This window comes from Ambystoma mexicanum, chromosome 6q, assembly GCF_040938575.1.
Source record: "Ambystoma mexicanum isolate Mex_15411 chromosome 6q, UKY_AmexF1_1, whole genome shotgun sequence".
NCBI lineage: Eukaryota > Metazoa > Chordata > Amphibia > Caudata > Ambystomatidae > Ambystoma > Ambystoma mexicanum.
The window spans coordinates 614,866,303-614,885,687 of NC_090937.1; the positions used below are offsets into that span (position 1 = coordinate 614,866,303).

General features: G+C 48.5%; 1 protein-coding gene across 3 annotated transcripts in view; it reads right to left on the minus strand.

Moving 5' to 3' along the window:
- Window positions 1-19,385, minus strand: part of INTU (inturned planar cell polarity protein) — a 1,700,152-nt gene that overhangs the window by 396,093 nt on the left and 1,284,674 nt on the right. For all 3 annotated transcript variants that reach the window (XM_069631109.1, XM_069631111.1, XM_069631110.1), the window contains exon 11: window positions 10,340-10,558. In XM_069631109.1, coding sequence (XP_069487210.1) covers window positions 10,340-10,558 — 219 coding nt within the window. The remainder of the gene's footprint in view (window positions 1-10,339; window positions 10,559-19,385) is intronic.

Sequence of the window (19,385 nt, forward strand, 5' to 3'; positions counted from 1 at the left end):
CTAAACTCAGAACATGTGACTAGTTCCTTGCATGTACTGTCGTGAACGAAAAGAAAACATGGATGCAATTTGATGACTACTAGCAAATAGATATAAATTAAAAAATTGGACGCAAAATGATTATGGTACATGGACTTACCTTGACGAACAAACAGTTAGATGCAGGGATCAGAGTAGTTTCTTGTCGTAGAACAGGGAGCAGTTCACAGGTTGCAAACTGACGAGTTTGCTCAAAGTGGTCACGGAAGTTCACAGAGACGAAGAGCAGATAACCAGCACCTTCACGGGTTGACTAGCAAAGCGCAAAGAAGTTCTCATTAGAAATATGAAGTGGGTTATAAAGAATTCGAAACAGGGGTGTGTTTGTGAATGAATGACGTGTATATGTCGTGGCATTATGCGGATTGCAGGGGGGCGTCCAGCGTGAGGGGGGATGCTTGGCAGGAGACACGGGGTCTGGAGGTAGACATGGGAACAACAACCCATGCTCTATAGACCACTTTGAAGTGTACATGGTCTTTGGCACCTCTTGGCCTTTATCGCTCCCTGACAGCTCCACTTGCCAGCAGCGCAAGTACCCCGGTGCGAACTGCCTTTGATAGGGCGGGGGGTGGATCGGGGCGGTGGTCGTGCAGACAAGACACAGGAAGACTTGTGAATGGAGACACACTTATGTGGATTGCAGGGGGGCGTCCATCGTGAGGGGGATGCTTGGCAGGAGACACGGGGTCTGGAGGTAGACATGGGAACAACAACCCATGCTCTATAGACCGCTTTGAAGTGTACATGGTCTTTGGCACCTCTTGGCCTTTATCGCTCCCTGACAGCTCCACTTGCCAGCAGCGCAAGTACCCCGGTGCGAACTGCCTTTGATAGGGCGGGGGGGTGGATCGGGGCGGTGGTCGTGCAGACAAGACACAGGAAGACTTGTGAATGGAGACACACTTATGCGGATTGCAGGGGGGCGTCCAGCGTGAGGGGGGATGCTTGGCAGGAGACACGGGGTCTGGAGGTAGACATGGGAACAACAACCCATGCTCTATAGACCACTTTGAAGTGTACATGGTCTTTGGCACCTCTTGGCCTTTATCGCTCCCTGACAGCTCCACTTGCCAGCAGCGCAAGTACCCCGGTGCGAACTGCCTTTGATAGGGCGGGGGGTGGATCGGGGCGGTGGTCGTGCAGACAAGACACAGGAAGACTTGTGAATGGAGACACACTTATGTGGATTGCAGGGGGGCGTCCATCGTGAGGGGGATGCTTGGCAGGAGACACGGGGTCTGGAGGTAGACATGGGAACAACAACCCATGCTCTATAGACCGCTTTGAAGTGTACATGGTCTTTGGCACCTCTTGGCCTTTATCGCTCCCTGACAGCTCCACTTGCCAGCAGCGCAAGTACCCCGGTGCGAACTGCCTTTGATAGGGCGGGGGGGTGGATCGGGGCGGTGGTCGTGCAGACAAGACACAGGAAGACTTGTGAATGGAGACACACTTATGTGGATTGCAGGGGGGCGTCCATCGTGAGGGGGATGCTTGGCAGGAGACACGGGGTCTGGAGGTAGACATGGGAACAACAACCCATGCTCTATAGACCACTTTGAAGTGTACATGGTCTTTGGCACCTCTTGGCCTTTATCGCTCCGTGACAGCTCCACTTGCCAGCAGCGCAAGTACCCCGGTGCGAACTGCCTTTGATAGGGCGGGGGGTGGATCGGGGCGGTGGTCGTGCAGACAAGACCCGTTTGCCGCAGGGCCTCACCAAGGAGAGGCCATCTAATTGAATGTAAGAGGATGGCTGCAGGATCTTCTACATGGAAGGCAGGGGGGTGAGTTTATAAATACCTCACCCTCCCAGGAGAATATATGGGGGTCATCTCTGTACCCGGTGCCCAAAAAGAGGATTTATTATGATCAACCATATTTATTATTTACCCATAACCATGTTTTGTATCAATAAAATCCAACAGCTTTTTATTGCCAACGCTTGATGCCAACCCACAAAATAACATATGTATGTCTGCTGCATATGGGTTCAACGGTTATGTGGATTGAAGGTGGGCGGCCAGCGTGAGGGAGGATGCTGGCCGGAGACATGTGGTGTGACAAGACAAGGCACTGGAAGGCTATTCAACGGAGACACACTAGATTCATTTAAAAAATCAAAACAACCATTGTTAAAATATATGTTGTGCTTTATTTTAGATTTTAATTAAACATAAATAATAAACATTACACATTGTAAAGTTGAGGTTGCAGCACATCGAGGGAAAATCCGCGGTATTGTCCACTGTCACTGGGGAAATGTTGTCTAATGGCAAGTACCGCACAGGCAGGTATTACTCTCCGAACGCGGTGTCCGAGCCTCCCGTGAAGCCACCAAGTGAAGCAACGATAGGCCACCAGCCTGTACCACCTGTGAAAAAAAAGATGCAAACTGTAATAAACTGACCAAACTTTCTTATCAATGTCGATTCAGGTAACACATGTCATTTTTCTTAGAAAAAAATTATATCTAGAAATTGCACTATATGGAACCAATTTACATGCGTTCGAATGATATGTAAATGTAATTTTATATGTGGGAGACGACCATGAAATAGTGGTGGCATCACTGACATCACAAACAGAGTATACTTACTCGTTACTCGGATTACGCGGACGAACAGTGCCACGAAGTTCGTGCATAAGCACCATCATCATCCTCAACACTGTCCGTGAGAGGCAGGCTTCCCTGAACTCTGGCAGCTCGGTGATGCATTGCGGACTTTGCTCGCCTTCCTGCAGACTTTGCTCGCTTTCCGAAATGTAGGCCAAGCACCCGGAATTTTCACGGCAGCAGCAGTTCTCCTCCTCAGTTGGCATTAGCTCGCACCGATTGCACGTGCACCAGGTGGAGACGCCGTCCATGCGACATGGTCCAGGCTCTTCATCCGTTGACTGGTCCTCCCAACTGCCGTCCGAATCCCCATCGTTTTCGCGTGCTTGCCTTTCCAGTAGTTCCTCCTCGGTGTACTCGGGCTCGTACATATACGGCATTATTGTGGCCATTGTGCGGTAAAGATAGTAAAATAATTTACAGAGATGCTACAGGTGTTCACACGGGCTACAAGCGGCGAAGGTAGCTGACCAGAGCACTGAAACGAGTCACAGAATACTCAAAGTAACACAGAGAGAGGAATGGAATCGAAAATCTGCTGCTGTATGTTGTGAAACGGTCTGTTTATACTTATTGGGGAAAGAGGCGTCCTGCCATTTCCATGGCAACACGTCAATAGCTGAGGCGCAGCGATTGTTGACACGAGACGTGCTTGAAATGGGCGGAACGCGTCTGCTGATGTCAGGCTCAGGGGCGGGGGATTTGATTTAGTGCCGCAAAGGCAGGTGAGCCAGGTCGATGCGGCGGAATGATAGGATTATCACAAAATGGAGGCTGATTTCGAGTGCGATAATGGGCGAAAAGTCGGGTAAGGTCCATAGGAAAGTTTCCTACGATCTACCGATTTATGCTTACAAACACATGGCCGACCCGTAGGGACAATAAAAAAAAAGTCCCGGAACTATCCTTTAAGCAAGAGGGGAGTTCAGGGAGAAGCCCAAGCTGTGCAACAGGCTGCATATATGGTACAAGTGTGCTGATATTTGGTCTGGGGAGCGAGCTTGGACAAGTCAGTCGTCCAGATAGGGAAAATATGAATGCCCCCCTTCTGAAGTGAGCCACAATCACTGCCTATTTCATCAGTGGATTCATTGAAAAGTTAAGGGGGCTTTCTTCTGTCTGATGGTCTGGTTGCAGTTTCTTACAATTTGCAGGAATTTTGGTTTCTCATCTGGATTCTTGGATTTAGCCCAGGTTCATTTCAGATTGCAACCTTCTCTCTTCAGGAGTGCTAATTGTTGGTTGAACAATTTAATTTTGGCTTGGTCTTCATTATTGTGGTTTTGTTATCAGTGGGTCTACTACATCAAGGACTTGCATGGCAGCTGAGTGCAGATTGCTGGGTAGCCCATCTGAATAACTGTGAAAGATATAGGCTTCAAAAATTAAGCAGAATGACTTACCCAAGCTTGAGCCAGTCTTCGGAAATTAAGCAGAATGACTTCCCCAAGCTTTCTGGACTCACCTTTTTACCAATATGAATGTGACCTGGCTATGTTTTAGGTTATGCTTTTGGTGGTTCAAGATGGTGTTTTGGAGGGTGATGCAGGTCATGGAGCTGACATACAAGAATATGGAGACAACTGTGATGCATCCAATGGAGTCATCATGGATTCCCCCGGTGGTGACCTCCTCCCATGTGGCCAGGGGATAGCAGCCACAACCCGATCCTGTCCCTGACCCTGGGGGCCGCAATATAAGGGAGGAGATAGCTTCCGGGGAGAGGTCATGGCTTCATTCCATAAGACGTGGTATCCCCCATTTAACCATGAGGAAAACTCAGGGCCCAATACCCTGGTGGCCTGTTGCTATGAATCTGTTTCCCCATATAAGAAAAAGGACACCTTTTTCCAGTACACTTTAGGCCAAACTTCCATCCGTGACCTAAAGAGAAAAAACAAACAAAAAAAAGCCTTTGCAGTTATAGTTTTCGTTCAGGTAGAACTGATCTTCCATGTCAACTCATTAAGAAAGAACTTTCAAGAATCATACATCAGAAACCATCAATGAACTTTAATTCCCACACCACCTAAATCCTCAGTTAATATCAGTGGACTTCAATTCCCACAACCACTCAAGTACTGAGACGAGGAGGATGAAGGAATGAATACTGAGCAGCAAGTGTGGTGAATTTGCTAGGGACCTTTATAAATGGTCATCGTGCTGAGAGAAGGAGCTCAGGAGAAGATGTGATCTCTCCAGGGAAGGCGGACAGAGGCTGGAGGCATGAACCAGTGCACAGAAGCTGGAGACACAAGTCAGTGTGCAGAAGCTGGAGGCACAAGCCGGTGTGGTGAAGTGAAAGGGCTCGCCGGCAGAGAAAAAGGAAAGCAACGTGGTGCAAGCGAGGCGGGCTGTCGAGATGCCAAGAAATGCGAGAGGGTCCCTGGGTGTCCCGACAGCCAAGAGAAGCAGCGTTGGCCTTACTGCGAGCCGGAAAGAAGCGTGCAGGAGCTGAGCCGTGAGAGAGCCTGGAGAGACGTTGGAGCCGCGCAGAGTGGGAAACTGGCAGCAAAGGTACGCTGTGTAATCACGAGGAAGCCTGGAAACGCTACAGTGGGCTAGTGAGTCTGCCAGAGCAGAGTGGGGAACCCGGGGCATTTCGGCAACCACGCTGAAGAAAATTAGAACATTGGGAAGTTACAAAAAGTGAAATGACAAGAAGATTGTGTATGAATAAAAAGGACAGACAATTTTTGAACATTGTGAAATTGCGGAAAGCAAAGTAAAAGCGAGGATTGTTTATAAAGTAGATATACCAAGCCAAGAAGAAGGGTATATGCTACTTCAATAATGAAGAGGAACTGTGAGGCATTTGAGAGTGCAAAGAGAAGTCCTGGCAGGGGCGTATTCCAGGCAAATTGCAAACCTACAGGGAATGTCAAGAAGAAACAGTGTTTGTGTTAAAAGAAGGAACTTTTGTTGCAGGAGAACTTACAAGACTGAACTGTGTTCATCCGACAGGATTGTTGTGGGCCAAGGAAGGCATAAAGAACTGTTAGTCCCAAAGACATTTGTGATACCTCTGAAGAATCCAGGGGACAGAAACCACCCTCAGGAATGAAGGTCTTTTCCATTTTGGACAACATTTATGTCGAAGCCGCTCTACATTTATTTTAGAACACCGTTTTGCAAATACCAGGTTATAGACATTTCCCTTGTCATTGTGTTATTTTGTTTTAGTGTGAGAGTCAGGATAGAACAGTTTGGACACAAGGATGGCTTTTTGACATCCTGACAAAGGCAGATCCTTAGTTTTGGATTTTAGGTAGGCAAACTCCTCTTTAGAATAGGGTCAGAGAGGCATTTCCCCAACCCTTTTAAGTTGAATAAAAGTCTATAACCAAAACACAACAACTTTGTGTCCAGCTTTCATTTCTGATGCCTCACACATCCCTGTTGTGTTGTACATTTCTGGGAATATAGGATATCAAGGGTGTGACCTTGAATGTGTGTGGGGCCGTGGTTGAGTAGATTGAACTCCAAGCCCTCTGCGAGGGCCAGCAACTGGAGAGATTGGTCGTTATTCTGGACATTGATTCAAAGATTACAACCATCCGTCATATGGATTTTATCAGAACTGTTCCTCACAACAGACAGCAGGTCATTCTGTTAAGAAGGTGGGTTATATCCTGTGGTCATTAGGCTATGAAATCGAGAATGCAGTTATTAGTGTTAGGGCATATTTTAAGTGCAAGTTGTTTGAAAGATTAATCACTTCCGCACTTGACAGAGTGGCATTTAATCACCTCTGGAAATCTGTAAACGATGTCCTTAATTTCCTTCTAAGTGTTTTTTATGATCTTTAAAATCAAGGGGTGGGGATCAATGAGTTGAGAATTGAGGAAAATAATCTGAAAACCATGTTCATGAAGTTTCTAGGCACTGACCTTTGTTTTCCAAGCTGTGTTTTTATGTTGACCACATTCTTCATCTTGGATCATGCATTGACACATCAGATGAGGTAATTGGTGAAAACCCTGGTCAATCCAGCAGGAGAACGGAGTGGAGGTGAATTTAGCAGGGGCGATCGACTCTAGCAGACACTCAACAACTTGGTAGCGGTGGGCCTGGATCCGCGGCATAGGGCCTTAGACGTCAGGCCCTAAAGATGTCGAAGAACGGAGGAAAATAGCTGCAGATTCCAGCAAAAAGTGCTAAGAAAACCCAGGAAGGCACCATTCAAATGTTATGGAGAAGAAATACGGAAAACCCGTCCGAGGGAGAAGGCAGCCCAGGAAAACAAGAGCACGTGGGGCTTCAAGGAGACGCTGAGCAAGACCAGGCGGCCACGCAAGACATTCTAAGACAATATTTTCATGACTTTGGGGATAAAATCGCAGGGACTGTGCAGATACAGCTAGACAAGATCCGGGAGGATTGGCATCAGCGCTTCATGAGATAAAGGAAGACGTAAACAAAGTAGAGGAAAGAGTAGACGCAAACGAGACGGCGCTCCAGGAACTGGTAAACGATGCACGGAAAGCAGATGAACTGGCTGGTGGAACACCTAGCGTGTCCTGGAACTGCAAGCAGAGGATCTCGAAAATAGATCCAGGAGATCAAACGTTCGGGTAAAAGGACTGACTGAAGATGTCCACGACAAAGACCTCAAAGTGGTGTTCCAGAAAATATTTGTGGATCTAATAGAACTGCACAGTGATGCCGAACTAAAACTGGACAGAGTGCATAGAGTGGGCCAGTTGAGGAAGGAACCAGGAGCTAGACCAAGAGACGGCTTGGTGGCCCTACATGACTACAGCCTAAAGGAAGAGATCCTGGTGGCGGTAAGAAAAGTGAAGCAGTTAAACTACAACAGGTCAAAGCTACAGCTCTTCCAGGATCAATCCAAATAACCTTGCTTAAAAGGAGGAAAATGGGCCCGGTTGTGAGCTTTCTTCATGAAAAAGACACTAGATATCGTTGGACATTACCTTTCGGCCTGGTATTTGAATAGGAGGGCCGGGAACATCGTGTCACATCCTGCAATGAAGGGGCAACCAAACTTGGGCTAGAGGAGGAAGTGGCAGGATCCAGTGGGCCCAAGATCAAAGAACAGGAGACCAAGAAGACGTAGGAATGGACCACAGTGAAGCGAAGGAACTATAAGTTGATCCCAAAGGACCCAGTGGCTACCTGAAAGAGGACACACAATCTGATAATGTTTTTTAAGTTAGCCCGGGGAGGGCAATTGTTATACTACTGTTGGTTTGGTGGGGGACAGGGATGGTGGGATTTGGGATCGTTACATGGCCTTGAGTGAGCCTGCGTTTGGTGGGGCTGAGTTGCCGAACAGGTTTAATCCCAGAGTGGGAGAATTGGGAGGGGCTAGAGGCCAGTTGAGTCCACCCAGCCAGGGGGTGGGTGGAAGGGAGGGGCCAGTGGGGGGAAAGGGAAGGGAGGCATGTCCCAATCGAGAATCCAAGGTGTATATAAATAGGTTAATAAACAGTCAAGGATGGCCAAAACCAATAACATAAGCATTATTTTGCTAAACATCAATGGTTTGAACTCCCCCTGAAAAGGAAGAAACTAGAAAGATTCCTACAAAGGGAAAAACCAGAGCTCCTGATGCTACAGGAAACGCATGTTCAAGTGTGTGACAAGCACAAACGTGGACTTCAGGGTTATCGTCCGATATTTCAATCTAACGAGGGGAGGACAAATGGAGGGGCCTTGATAGCCTTACGAAACAGCCACAACATTAGAGCTACAAAGTGGGAGAAAGATGACAGTGGGAGATACCTGGCAGCGGTCCTATAGGGGAAGGAGGAACTTTACACGAAAGCTACGATTTATGCGCCTGACTCCGGACAAGATGGGTTCATTCAGCATAGGCTGGCTAAACTGGAAACATTTGCTAAGGGACAAATCATACTCTCAGGCGACTTTAATTTGGCTTGGGACCCGGTGGCAGACAGGAGTTCGGGCATTATGGGCAACAAAGGCAAACCCACGATAGAATTGTATGAGAAAATAGATAGACTTTCACTGGTAGACACCTGGCGAGAAAAGAGGGGGGAAACTAAAGGTTACACATTCTTCTCGAGGATAGATTATATGTGTGTATCCCGGAGCATGATGGGTATGGTAGCAGAGACTGAAGTGGGTGCAATAGCACTATTAGACCATGCTCCGATTACACTGCAAGTGAAGAGGAACAACCTACTCCCCGGGTTGTGGCAACAGAGATATCCTACCTATCTTTTTAAAGACAAAACACTGAGGGAGGAAATAAGAATAGGCATAGAGTAATTCTTCCAAGATAATAAACAGGGAGACAGAGCAAAACATGAGGTGGGATGCATTTATGGCCACGTTTAGAGGGAACATTATAGGGGTGAAAGCCCGAAGAGATAAAGAGGAGGCTCTTGGAAAGAGACTTTGAGGTAAAATTGAAACAGGTCATGTCCCAAATGGGGGTTGGAGATAGTGGAGAAACCCAGAGAGAATTCAGGATCATAAACGGACAATTGGAAATTCTGCAAACAAGGGCGGCAGAACGTGCATTTCTGTATCTTAAATAGAAATACTATGTAAAGGCTAACCAGGCAGACAGCTTGTTGCCCTGGTTATTCAGGAGGGAAGAGAAAGCTAGAACCATAGTAAGAATGAAATAAAAAAACAGAGAGGAGGAGACCACCAGGGGGCACAGACGGAATGGCTACCTGAGCCTTCGTCATCCCTGAAACCCACAAAGAAATGGCGGTGCAGTGTAGCTAATTCAGCCCTAAACAAATAGTAAGCAGAAAAATGAGAAGGGGAAGCATCTGGCACCAGACAGGTCCTTTTCCGGAGGGAATATGTGGGGACAACCCCCCGAATTCGACGTGGGCGGGCGCTCCAACCTGAAGCCCGGCATCAACATTCGCCAGTCCCGAATGAGCCAGCTGTCCCGCCTATCGCATAGGATGGGAGAGGACACAGCAAAATTAAGGGTGATACCTCCAAGGGTCAACAAGAAGAACCACAGCAGAAACAAGCTTAATGTCCTGTCAGCGTGGACCCAGAACTTGGGGCAGAGGAACAGGCATCACCCAGAACTCCCAAGCGGGAAGCGGCAAGTGACAGGCCAGTGCCGGTGTGAGGAGCGGTGGTGAAAGTGCATTCCCCGTGGGAAGTCGAGTGCTCACCGTGGGAGGCGAGCAAAACCCGGTTTGTGGGGGCTCACAGTTTACGAGGCCCTCCCGCCTTGCCCTGGAGAAAAGGAGCACTCGACTGGGCCGGCGGCTGAGTAGGTGGAGGCCTGACCTGACATATGCTGCAAGTGGTATCCTTTGGCCTCCCTTGGCAAACTGAAGCAGTGCAGACTACGGGTGCGACTGCAAACAGCAGCATCAATTAAACAAAGGGACTTTGCACAGAAAACCAAAGAGATAAGGAAGGAAAATTGTCTTGGATCCTTTTCCTCAGACGAAACTAAAAAATCCTTTCAGGCCAAGCAAAGAGGAGGAGAAGTACAAATGTGCACGAAAAGGTCCCACCTGATTTGAAAGATGGCTGTACCTTTTATCCAATGTCCAGAAGAATCTCTGCCACGTGCATACTGCAAACCATGTCCCGATACATTGTGTTGCTATGGCTGTGTATATTGAACATTTATTTGTTTTACAGGAACAAGACGGTTTTATGGTGTCTTGCCACCATGGTATATCTGTTTTTAAATTAAAAACAACTTACCAAACCAACAATTAGCAGAAAATATCTTGCTTCGGGTTCCCTGTATCCTTCAGCACCTGACTCGCAAGGCTGACAGTGGTGTAGTAAAAACACTTCTCTCCAGATAACCAACTGACCAATCCTCTGCACTGCTGCCAAAGGCAACAAACAGTAGTGTCGACAGTACAGTGCTATATCGAGGACATCATCCTTTGGCAAGTGGCTACAGACCAAGTAACCCTTTAATTAAAAATAAGAAAAATACACATTTAAAACATATCTTTACAATAGGAGAAAAGAATATACAAACACAGCTATGATTTAATGCAACACATTTTATTCTGCTATAAAGGGAAGAGGGTTTTTACGAAAGGACACATTGGGCAGATACCATTCACCTTTAAGCTTGCCCAAAATATAACTTCCTGATTAACACACAAGCTAACCTTCTAAAACCTGTAAAAACAACAATGTAAACTCACCTGACACAACAAAATCACCTCTGGAAAGTTCTTGATGGCAATTCAGATAATGTACATAAACCCATTTGTAAAGCAATGTTTTCAGTAGAAACAGCTGGAAAATATTCAACTGGAATTTATACTAGGGAACGCTGCCTCCAGATCATGGAATATGTTCTCGAAAATCTGCTTCTTTTGCATCAAACATGATTCAACTCAGAAACCATTCTGGTATCTCCAGAGATGTGGCGGGCATTAATGATCTTGACCAATCCTCTTGCCCAATCTATAAGTCCCTGCAGGGGCACCCAATTAAACCCATAACCAGCTTAATTATTCCCAGAGAAAGAGTCACAATGATGTTGCACACCATGGTAAGTTATGTGTAAATTAAATTAAATTGATAATTTAGGGGTGTGAGCGAGAGTAATACCACCCTGGCACAAGATAGCAAGTCACAAGAGAGCAGAAGAGTCCAAGAGTAATAAGGAACCTCACTTCCCCTGCACACCATCTGTACTGCAATGCAGACAAAATGTAATTAAATCTATGACTTTTCTGATTATAACAGAAACCAAAGCAACACTTGTTTTTTCAGAAGGAATATCAAGTTATTTTAATCAAACAATATATAGAACAGAGCTCTACACGTTACGGGATTCCCCCTTCATCAGGAGCAACATTATTTCATGATTCCAGTACATTTCAATCTTCAATCTTCATGTTCTACAAGTTAAGTACACCAAATAAGGATCATCAAAATGTCGTCATATCAATCTCCCAAATAAAAAATCTATCAAATTTCAAAGTTTATAATATATACCATCTCCCATGTTTAAGAGACATTATTCACCTGGATTATGAGTGAGTCAAACTCGTGTGTAGAATTCCTCCGAAGAGAAAACCCTCATCAAAGATGGATGTCCAATGTGTTATCTACCAGTCTAGGAAAAAAGGAGTGTGTTTGGTACAACTCGATTAGGATCTGGGCCCTGCAGCAAAGGCTGCATTGACACATTTAACTAATCTTTTCCACAGGCTATAACGTATTAGGAAACCTTACCTCTAAAATTGGTATGAGTATACATGTGCTGAGATCTAACAAGAATTCATCATGCAGTGGATCACAAATGGATCTTCAGTTCTAGAAGTCTGTGGTCAAAACGTTCACTGTTTCAGGGAATTCTGAAGGTTGTGTAGAATTACTTTCTAATATAATTACCCGTTCAATGTACAAGCTTGAGGCTGTGGGTGTAGAGAAAATGTAGGACTACATAGGTGTAAGAGCTATGCAGTACCTAATGGGGAGATTTGGATATAAAAGTGGCAGAGGATCCATATCCAACTTACTTTCTGAACCACAGCGTTCCCGTCCCTCTCCTGAATGTTCGCGCGAGCATACCAAAATGGCAGCATCTTTTTACAATACGGTCCTTGGCGCCATCACGTCATGGCATGATGACATCACAATGTAAACAGTTTTCACCCATGGATAACGGACGCACAGCCGCATGCGTCTGGTCTGTGAGCGTCTTCCTTAAGTGATGGAAACTGGAGTGCAGTGAGGAGCTGATATAAACGTTTCCTCCCATGTGTGATAGTAACAAAGGGTTTACTATCCAGCCCATGTCAATAAAGTATAGAGACACATGTCCCTCTAGTTGTGTGATTCTATCTCGGGTCCTATTCTATGAGATTTGAAAATTATTAATACAAATAGAAATACTGTAGATAAAAACAAATTATGCCAGTTGCAGGTAGAGTATAAATTGGCAATAGACGTCTACAAATCTTTACGGGAAAAATGACTGCCTCTATATAGACAAGTGGTTGGCAATCCAGTTTTATAAATACTCATTGATCATGTTCACATTCTAGGCATTATATAAGTAAGCCGCGCCTATTGTACCCAGTGTTCTATGGTAAGAGCATCCTAAACATCAGTCTCATCATCTGTAAACTATAATATCAAAATATATGATAGATAACATTCAGATAAGAAGGATACTGCATAATATTCATATACGGAGGATGGCAGTTCTCAAATAATTAGGAGTCTGAACACATAATCCCACTTTCAAAGTCAACATCATTCTAAATGTGATTCAAAGTGTCTCATAAATGAATTAAAGATCTAATGTTTGATCCATTCATGGGTAAAATATCGATTCCACAACAAGGAACAAGTTAAGTACCTGCAACTGTTGTTTTCTAGCATGGGTCTGGCATGGATTCACATGCTCATGAATATTCCCCGTCATCAGGCTGGGAATCCTCAGTAAAAAGAAAAAACACTTTCAGTTTCAAACTGTATTTCTCCTCTAAACCAATCACTGTCCTCTGGGTTTTACTGCCCCCAAACAATGACGGTCCTCTCCCTAAGCCCCTCTCCTGGCAGCCATCTTCAGATTTGGTAAGCACGTAAAGTGGCAGAAGAGATGCAGAGGGGTCGGAGGAAGGGTTTGCATGTGAATTCATGCCAGACCCATGCTGGAGAACAATAGTTGCACGTAAGTAAATTGTTCCTTCTCCAGCATGGGGTCTGGCATGGATTCACATGCTCATGAATAACAAATACATACCTGTACAACATGACAACCACAGGAGGTGGCAAGGATCAACAGAAGCAATTAACTCTTACCTCTGGAATAGGCTCACCTCAAACATACAGGTTGCATAGCACTGCTTGGCTGACTCTGGACTCATCCCTCGAATCCCTGTTGACCCAGTAGAACTTTGTGATGGTGTGTGTGGACCTCCACGTAGCAGCCCTGTAGATGTCCAGCAGGGGAACACCAGACAGCAACGCCATGGTCGCAGAGATTGCTCTGGTGGAGTGGGTTCTCGGCCGGCCGGGCAGCAGTCGGTTCGCCAATCGATGACAGTTCGTGATGCAGCCAGAGAGCCACCTTGAATTGGAAGCCTTGGACACGGCCTTCCCATGGTTCACAGGACCAAAGTTTACAAACAGTTGTGAAGTCTTCTGAAAATCCTTTGCGCGTGCCACGTAGAACTTTCAGGCACGAACAACGTCCAGCGAGTGCAAGGCCCTTTCCACCGGAGCTGGCGGATTCCCAAAAAAAAAACAGGTAACACCAAAGGCTTGTTGAGGTGGAATTACGACTGAACCTTCGGCATGAAAGAGGTGTGCGTATGCAGCACCACCCTCGATTCGTGGAAAGTCAGGTACGGCTGCTTGCAGGATAGGGCCTGGATCTCATCTACCTTTCTGGCAGAGGTGATGGCCACACAGGAGGCTGTTTTCCCCCAGAGAGAAACTTGAGTGGGGCCTCACACAAAGGCTTTAAGGGGGTCCCCATGAGCCTTGTCAAGTCGGTCAGACTTCCTGGTGACCTGGTGTAGTGGGAGATAGCCGCCAGATATACCTTGCTGGAGGCGTGTTCCAGTCCTGCCTTGGCCAAGGATAGCAAGTACGGAAGGATCTGTGGGGCCGTGACCCTCAGAGGGGTAATCTTCTGTGACCGACACCACATAGCGGAATGCTTCCACTTGTGACTGTAGCACTTCAAGGTCAACGACCCCCTGGACTTGACGAGGTCCTCCCTGCTGTCTGCTGGCAATGCATAGCCTCCAAACTCTAGAGCTGCAGCCGCCTCGGGTTCGGCGATCCTGGGTCGTGATTAAGGATTGCACCTCCTTCTCTGGTGAGAAGATCCAGAACCACTGGCAGTTTGACCGGAGGTTGACGTTGACAGACTGAGAAGGTACGGGTACTCAAATCTGCCTCAGCCACGCAGAGGCGATAGTATCATCCTGCATTGACACCGTCTGGGTGTGTTGATGACTCATAGCAGGAGAGGTAACGGAGGAAACAGCCCTTCCCACGGGAAGGAGAATGCGTCCCCCAGGCCCTTCAGTTGCTGGAATCTGCTGGAGAACTTCTGGCACTTAGAGTTCCCCGCCGTCGCAAATAGATCAATCTGGGTCTGCCCCACTTGACGGATAAGTGGTCCACCTGATCCTGATGAAGCGCCCACTCGTGGCAGGAGCGCAGTTCCCTGCTGAAGGGGTCTGCAATGGTGTTCTTGACTCCCGTCAGGTGGTGGAGAGGAACGAGGAACATCCCCTGTCCGATGGCCCAGCACCTCAAGAGCTGCACTTCCTTTGAGAGAGCCGGGGATCGAGTGCCCCCTTGCTTCCTGATGTAAAACACAGTGGTGGTGTTGTCTGTGAAGAGCCTCACCACCTTGCCTTTCAGAGACGGGAGGAACGACTTGAGGGCCCAGGACATCGCCCATTGCTCTAGGATGTTCATATGAAGATCCTTCTCCTCCGGCAGCCAAAGGCCTCTGGCATGCAACGTCCGGTGTGTGCTCCCCATCCCTCTAGGGAGGCGTCCGTGGTGACCGTCTCCTGGTATGGCGGGCTTTGAAATCCTGTGCCTTTGGCGATGTTGGAGGGAACACCCCACCATACTATTGCCAGACAGAACTCGTTGAGCGAGATCTTGTCTGTGAAGCTTCCGGACACCTGTATCCAACGGGTGTTCAGTAATTCCTGAAGGGGTTGCATTTGCAACATGCAGAGCCAGATGAGGTAGATGCAGGATGACATCATGCCTAGTGACAACTTGATGGCCCACACCATGGCCGTCTTCGTCGATGACTGCCGCTGCACCTTCCCCAGAATGGCTGTGATCTTCTCCTCCGAGGGAGACAACAGGCAGGACAACGTATTGAGTCTGGCGCCTGGGCACAGCGCGTTCTGTTAAGCAGGACTTTGTATAGTTGACAGAGAATCCCAGATCCGTTAGTAGCCAGACGGTTGCCTCTGTGTGTCCTTCGGCCATCTCCTGCGAGTGGGCGCGAATCAGTCAGTCATCCAGGTACAGGTACGGGTATACATGTTTGCCCAGTAGGCGTAAATGGACCGCCACTGGTGGCAGGCATTTCGTGAATGGTCTAGGGACTGACTTCAAGCCGAAAGGTAGGGCCTTCAACTGGTAGTGCTGTCCCTGCACCACCAAACGTAGAAACATTTGATGAGCATGTGAATGGGGACGTGGAAGTAGGTGTCCTCCAGGTCCAACGACGTCAAGAAGTCTCCTCTTTCCAGTTGGCCGAACACGTGTTGCAGCGTGACCAACCTGATTTTTTGGGACTTGAGCTATTTGTTCAGACGTTGTAAGTCTAGAATGAGCCTCCAGCACCCTGTCTTCTTTCTGACCAGAAAGTATCTGGAATAGACTGCGGAGCCCCGAAGTCGCTGGGGAACTGGCCCTATCACCCCTTTTCGCAGCATGGCCCGTACCTCTTCTAGGAACCGAGGGATGTGCTTCTCCTGATGGGCAACCGGAGGGATCCGTGTACACCTGCGTTGAAACTCCAGTGTGTGTTGTTAGGGAGAATTCTCTGTTAAGGCTAATTTCCCAAACCTAGTGGGTCCCCCAGCAGCTTTGCTGGATTCTTGGGGTTTATTTTTGTCTCCTGCTAAGAGTGAGACTTTTTCTCCCACTCTTAGACATGATTTGAGATATCCTTTGACTTTGTAATGTGTTTTATGGGCTATGGGGTCTTTTACTCCATAGGGTTTCATGAGGTTTTTGGTAAGTGTTTTACACAGCACCCTCAGTGCAGTAACACAGGGGTGTCATAGTGACCCCCAAATATAGACTCCATACCCTGGGACTGACTACTGTCTCCCAGGGCATGTAAAGTCACCATTGACTTTACTAGTCTTAAATTGGGAACAGAACCAGTACAAACCATCATATTGTGGAAGTACTGGTAGGGGTAATTAGATTGCCCCTGGGTCTGTTTTTCGAGGGGGCACTGTGCAGTCACCCCTCGTCGAGTTTCTGGCTTGTGGCAGTGGTTTCCACACCAAATATTCCTTAAGGAACAAGTTACTTACCTGTAACTGTTGTTCTCCAGCATGGGTCTGGCATGTATTCACATGCTCATGAATATTCCCCGTCGTCAGGCTGGGAATCCTCGGTAAAGAAAAATCAGTATCAGTTTCGTTTCTGATCTGTCTTTCATAGTAGTAACCAATCACTGATCTCTGCGTCATACTGACCACAGCCAATGACTGCCATCTCCCTAAGCCCCGCCTCTGGCAGCCATCTTCAGATTTGGAAGCACGTGAAGAGGCAGTATGACCAAGTGAAGAGCCGCAGAGGGGTAGGCGGGAGGGTTCGCATGTGAATCCATGCCAGACCCATGCTGGAGAACAACTGTTACAGGTAAGTAACTTGTTCCTTCTCCAGCATTGGGTCTGGCATGGATTCACATGCTCATGAATAAAAGAATACATAGCAGTACACACATGCACAACCACGGGAGGTGGCAAAGGCTCAACATTAAGCATTACATCAAACTCAACATTAAGCAATTCTTACCTCCTCACCAGGCTCACCTTAGGCGAACAGGTTGCGCAGCACTGCTTGGCCGACCCCGGACTCCTCCCTGGAATCCCGATCGACGCAGTAGAATTTCGTGAAGGTGTGCGTCGACCTCCACGTAGCAGCCCTGCAGATGTCCAGCAAGGGCACACCAGATAGGAACGCCGTGGTAGCTGCGATCGCTCTGGTGGAATGGGCTCTCGGACGGCCAGGCAGCGGTCGGTTTGCCAACCGATGGCAGTACATGATACAGCCGGAGAGCCATCTGGAAATGGAAGCCTTCGAGAGAGCCTTCCCCTGATTGACAGGTCCAAAGTTCACAAAAAGTTGTGACGTCTTCCGAAAACACTTCGTGCGGTCCATGTAGAACTTCAGCGCTCTAGCCACATCCAGCGAGTGCAAAGTCCTTTCAGCCGGCGACGAAGGTGACGAGAAGAAAACAGGCAACACCAAGGGTTCGTTGAGGTGGAAGTCTGACGGCACCTTGGGCATGAAGGAGGGGTGCGTCCTGAGCACTACCCTCGTGTCGTGAAAAGTCAAGTACGGGGGCTTGCAGGAAAGGGCCTGGATCTCTCCCACCCGTCGTGCGGAGGTGATGGCCACAAGAAACGCTGTTTTCCACGACAAGAACTTCATCGGAGCCGAGTGCAGAGGCTCGAACGGAGGTCCCATGAGCTTGGTCAGCACCACGTTGAGCTCCCACGCCGGGGCCGGGGCCTTCACCGGCGGGAACGATCTGAACAGTCCCTTCATGAATTCTTTCACCAGACGATGAGACCACAAAGACGACCGTCCCGTGGTTCTGGTGTATCGGGAGATCGCAGGAAGATGAATCTTGATGGAACGTACGCCAGTCCAGCCTTGGCCAGCGTCAGCAGGTACGGCAGTATTTGGGGAGCCGTAATCCATAGAGGGTTAATCTTCTGTGCATGGCACCAGACAGAGAACCTCTTCCATTTGTGTCCGTAGCATTTAAGAGTTAAGGACGCCCTGGCCTTTGCAAGAACCTCTCTGCAGTCGGCCGGTATGTCGTAACCTCCAAACTCTAGTGCTGCAGGAGCCAGGCCTGCAAGTTCAGCGACTTCAGGTCGTGATGGAGGATGGCGCCTCCTTCCCTGGAGAGAAGATCTGCGTCCACTGGCAGTTTGATTGACGGGGACGCTGACAAGTCCAGAAGGTTCGGGAACCATATCTGCCTCGGCCACGCAGGTGCGACGAGGATCATCCTGCACCGTGACCTCTTGAGCTGGTTGATGAGCCGGATCAGCAGCGGCAATGGAGGGAACGCATATAGGAACAGGCCCTCCCAGGGGAACGAGAAAGCATCGCCCATGCTCCTCGGCTGGGGAAACCTGCTGGCGAACCTCCGGCACTTGGAGTTTGTCGCCGTCGCGAACAGGTCGATCTGGGGTGTGCCCCACCGTCGGAAGAGGCGGTCCACTAGATCCTGTCGTAGTTCCCACTCGTGGCACGAGCGCAGCTCTCTGCTGAGCGAGTCGGCGATGGTGTTTTTTATTCCTGCCAGATGAAACGGCACCAGAAACATCCCTTGGGCGACGGCCCAATGCCACAGATCCTGTGCCTCCTTGGACAGGGCTGGGGATCTGGTACCGCCCTGCTTCCTGATGTAGAACATGGTGGTGGTGTTGTCGGTGAAGATCCTCACCACCTTGCCCTTGAGGGACGGAAGAAAGGACCTGAGGGCCCAAAACACTGCACGGAGTTCCAGGACGTTGATATGGAGGGACCTCTCCGCCGGCAGCCAAAGACCCCTCACGTGCAGGTTTTCGGTGTGCGCTCCCCACCCCTCCAGGGAGGCATCCGTGGTCACTGTCTTCTGGTGGCCCGGGGTCTGGAAGTCCATGCCCGCCGTCAGATGCGCGCGGGTGCCCCACCACCGGATCGCTCGTCGGAAACTCTCGTCGAGTGTGATCCTCTCCTCGAAGCTGCCCGTCGTCTGGGTCCAGCGCGCATTCAGGAACTCCTGCAACGGGCGCATCCGGAGCCTGCACAGGCGGATGAGATAAATGCAAGAAGACATCATTCCGAGGAGGGACTTGATGGACCTCACCCTGGCCGCGTCCGCAACCAGCATCCGCTGCACCTTGCCCAAGATGGCCCTCGTCCTGTCCTCCGACGGAGAGGCCAAAAGCGACACTGTGTCGAGCTTCGCTCCCAGAAACAGTGCATATTGAACGGGCACCAGGTGGGACTTGTCGTAGTTTATGGAGAATCCCAGGTC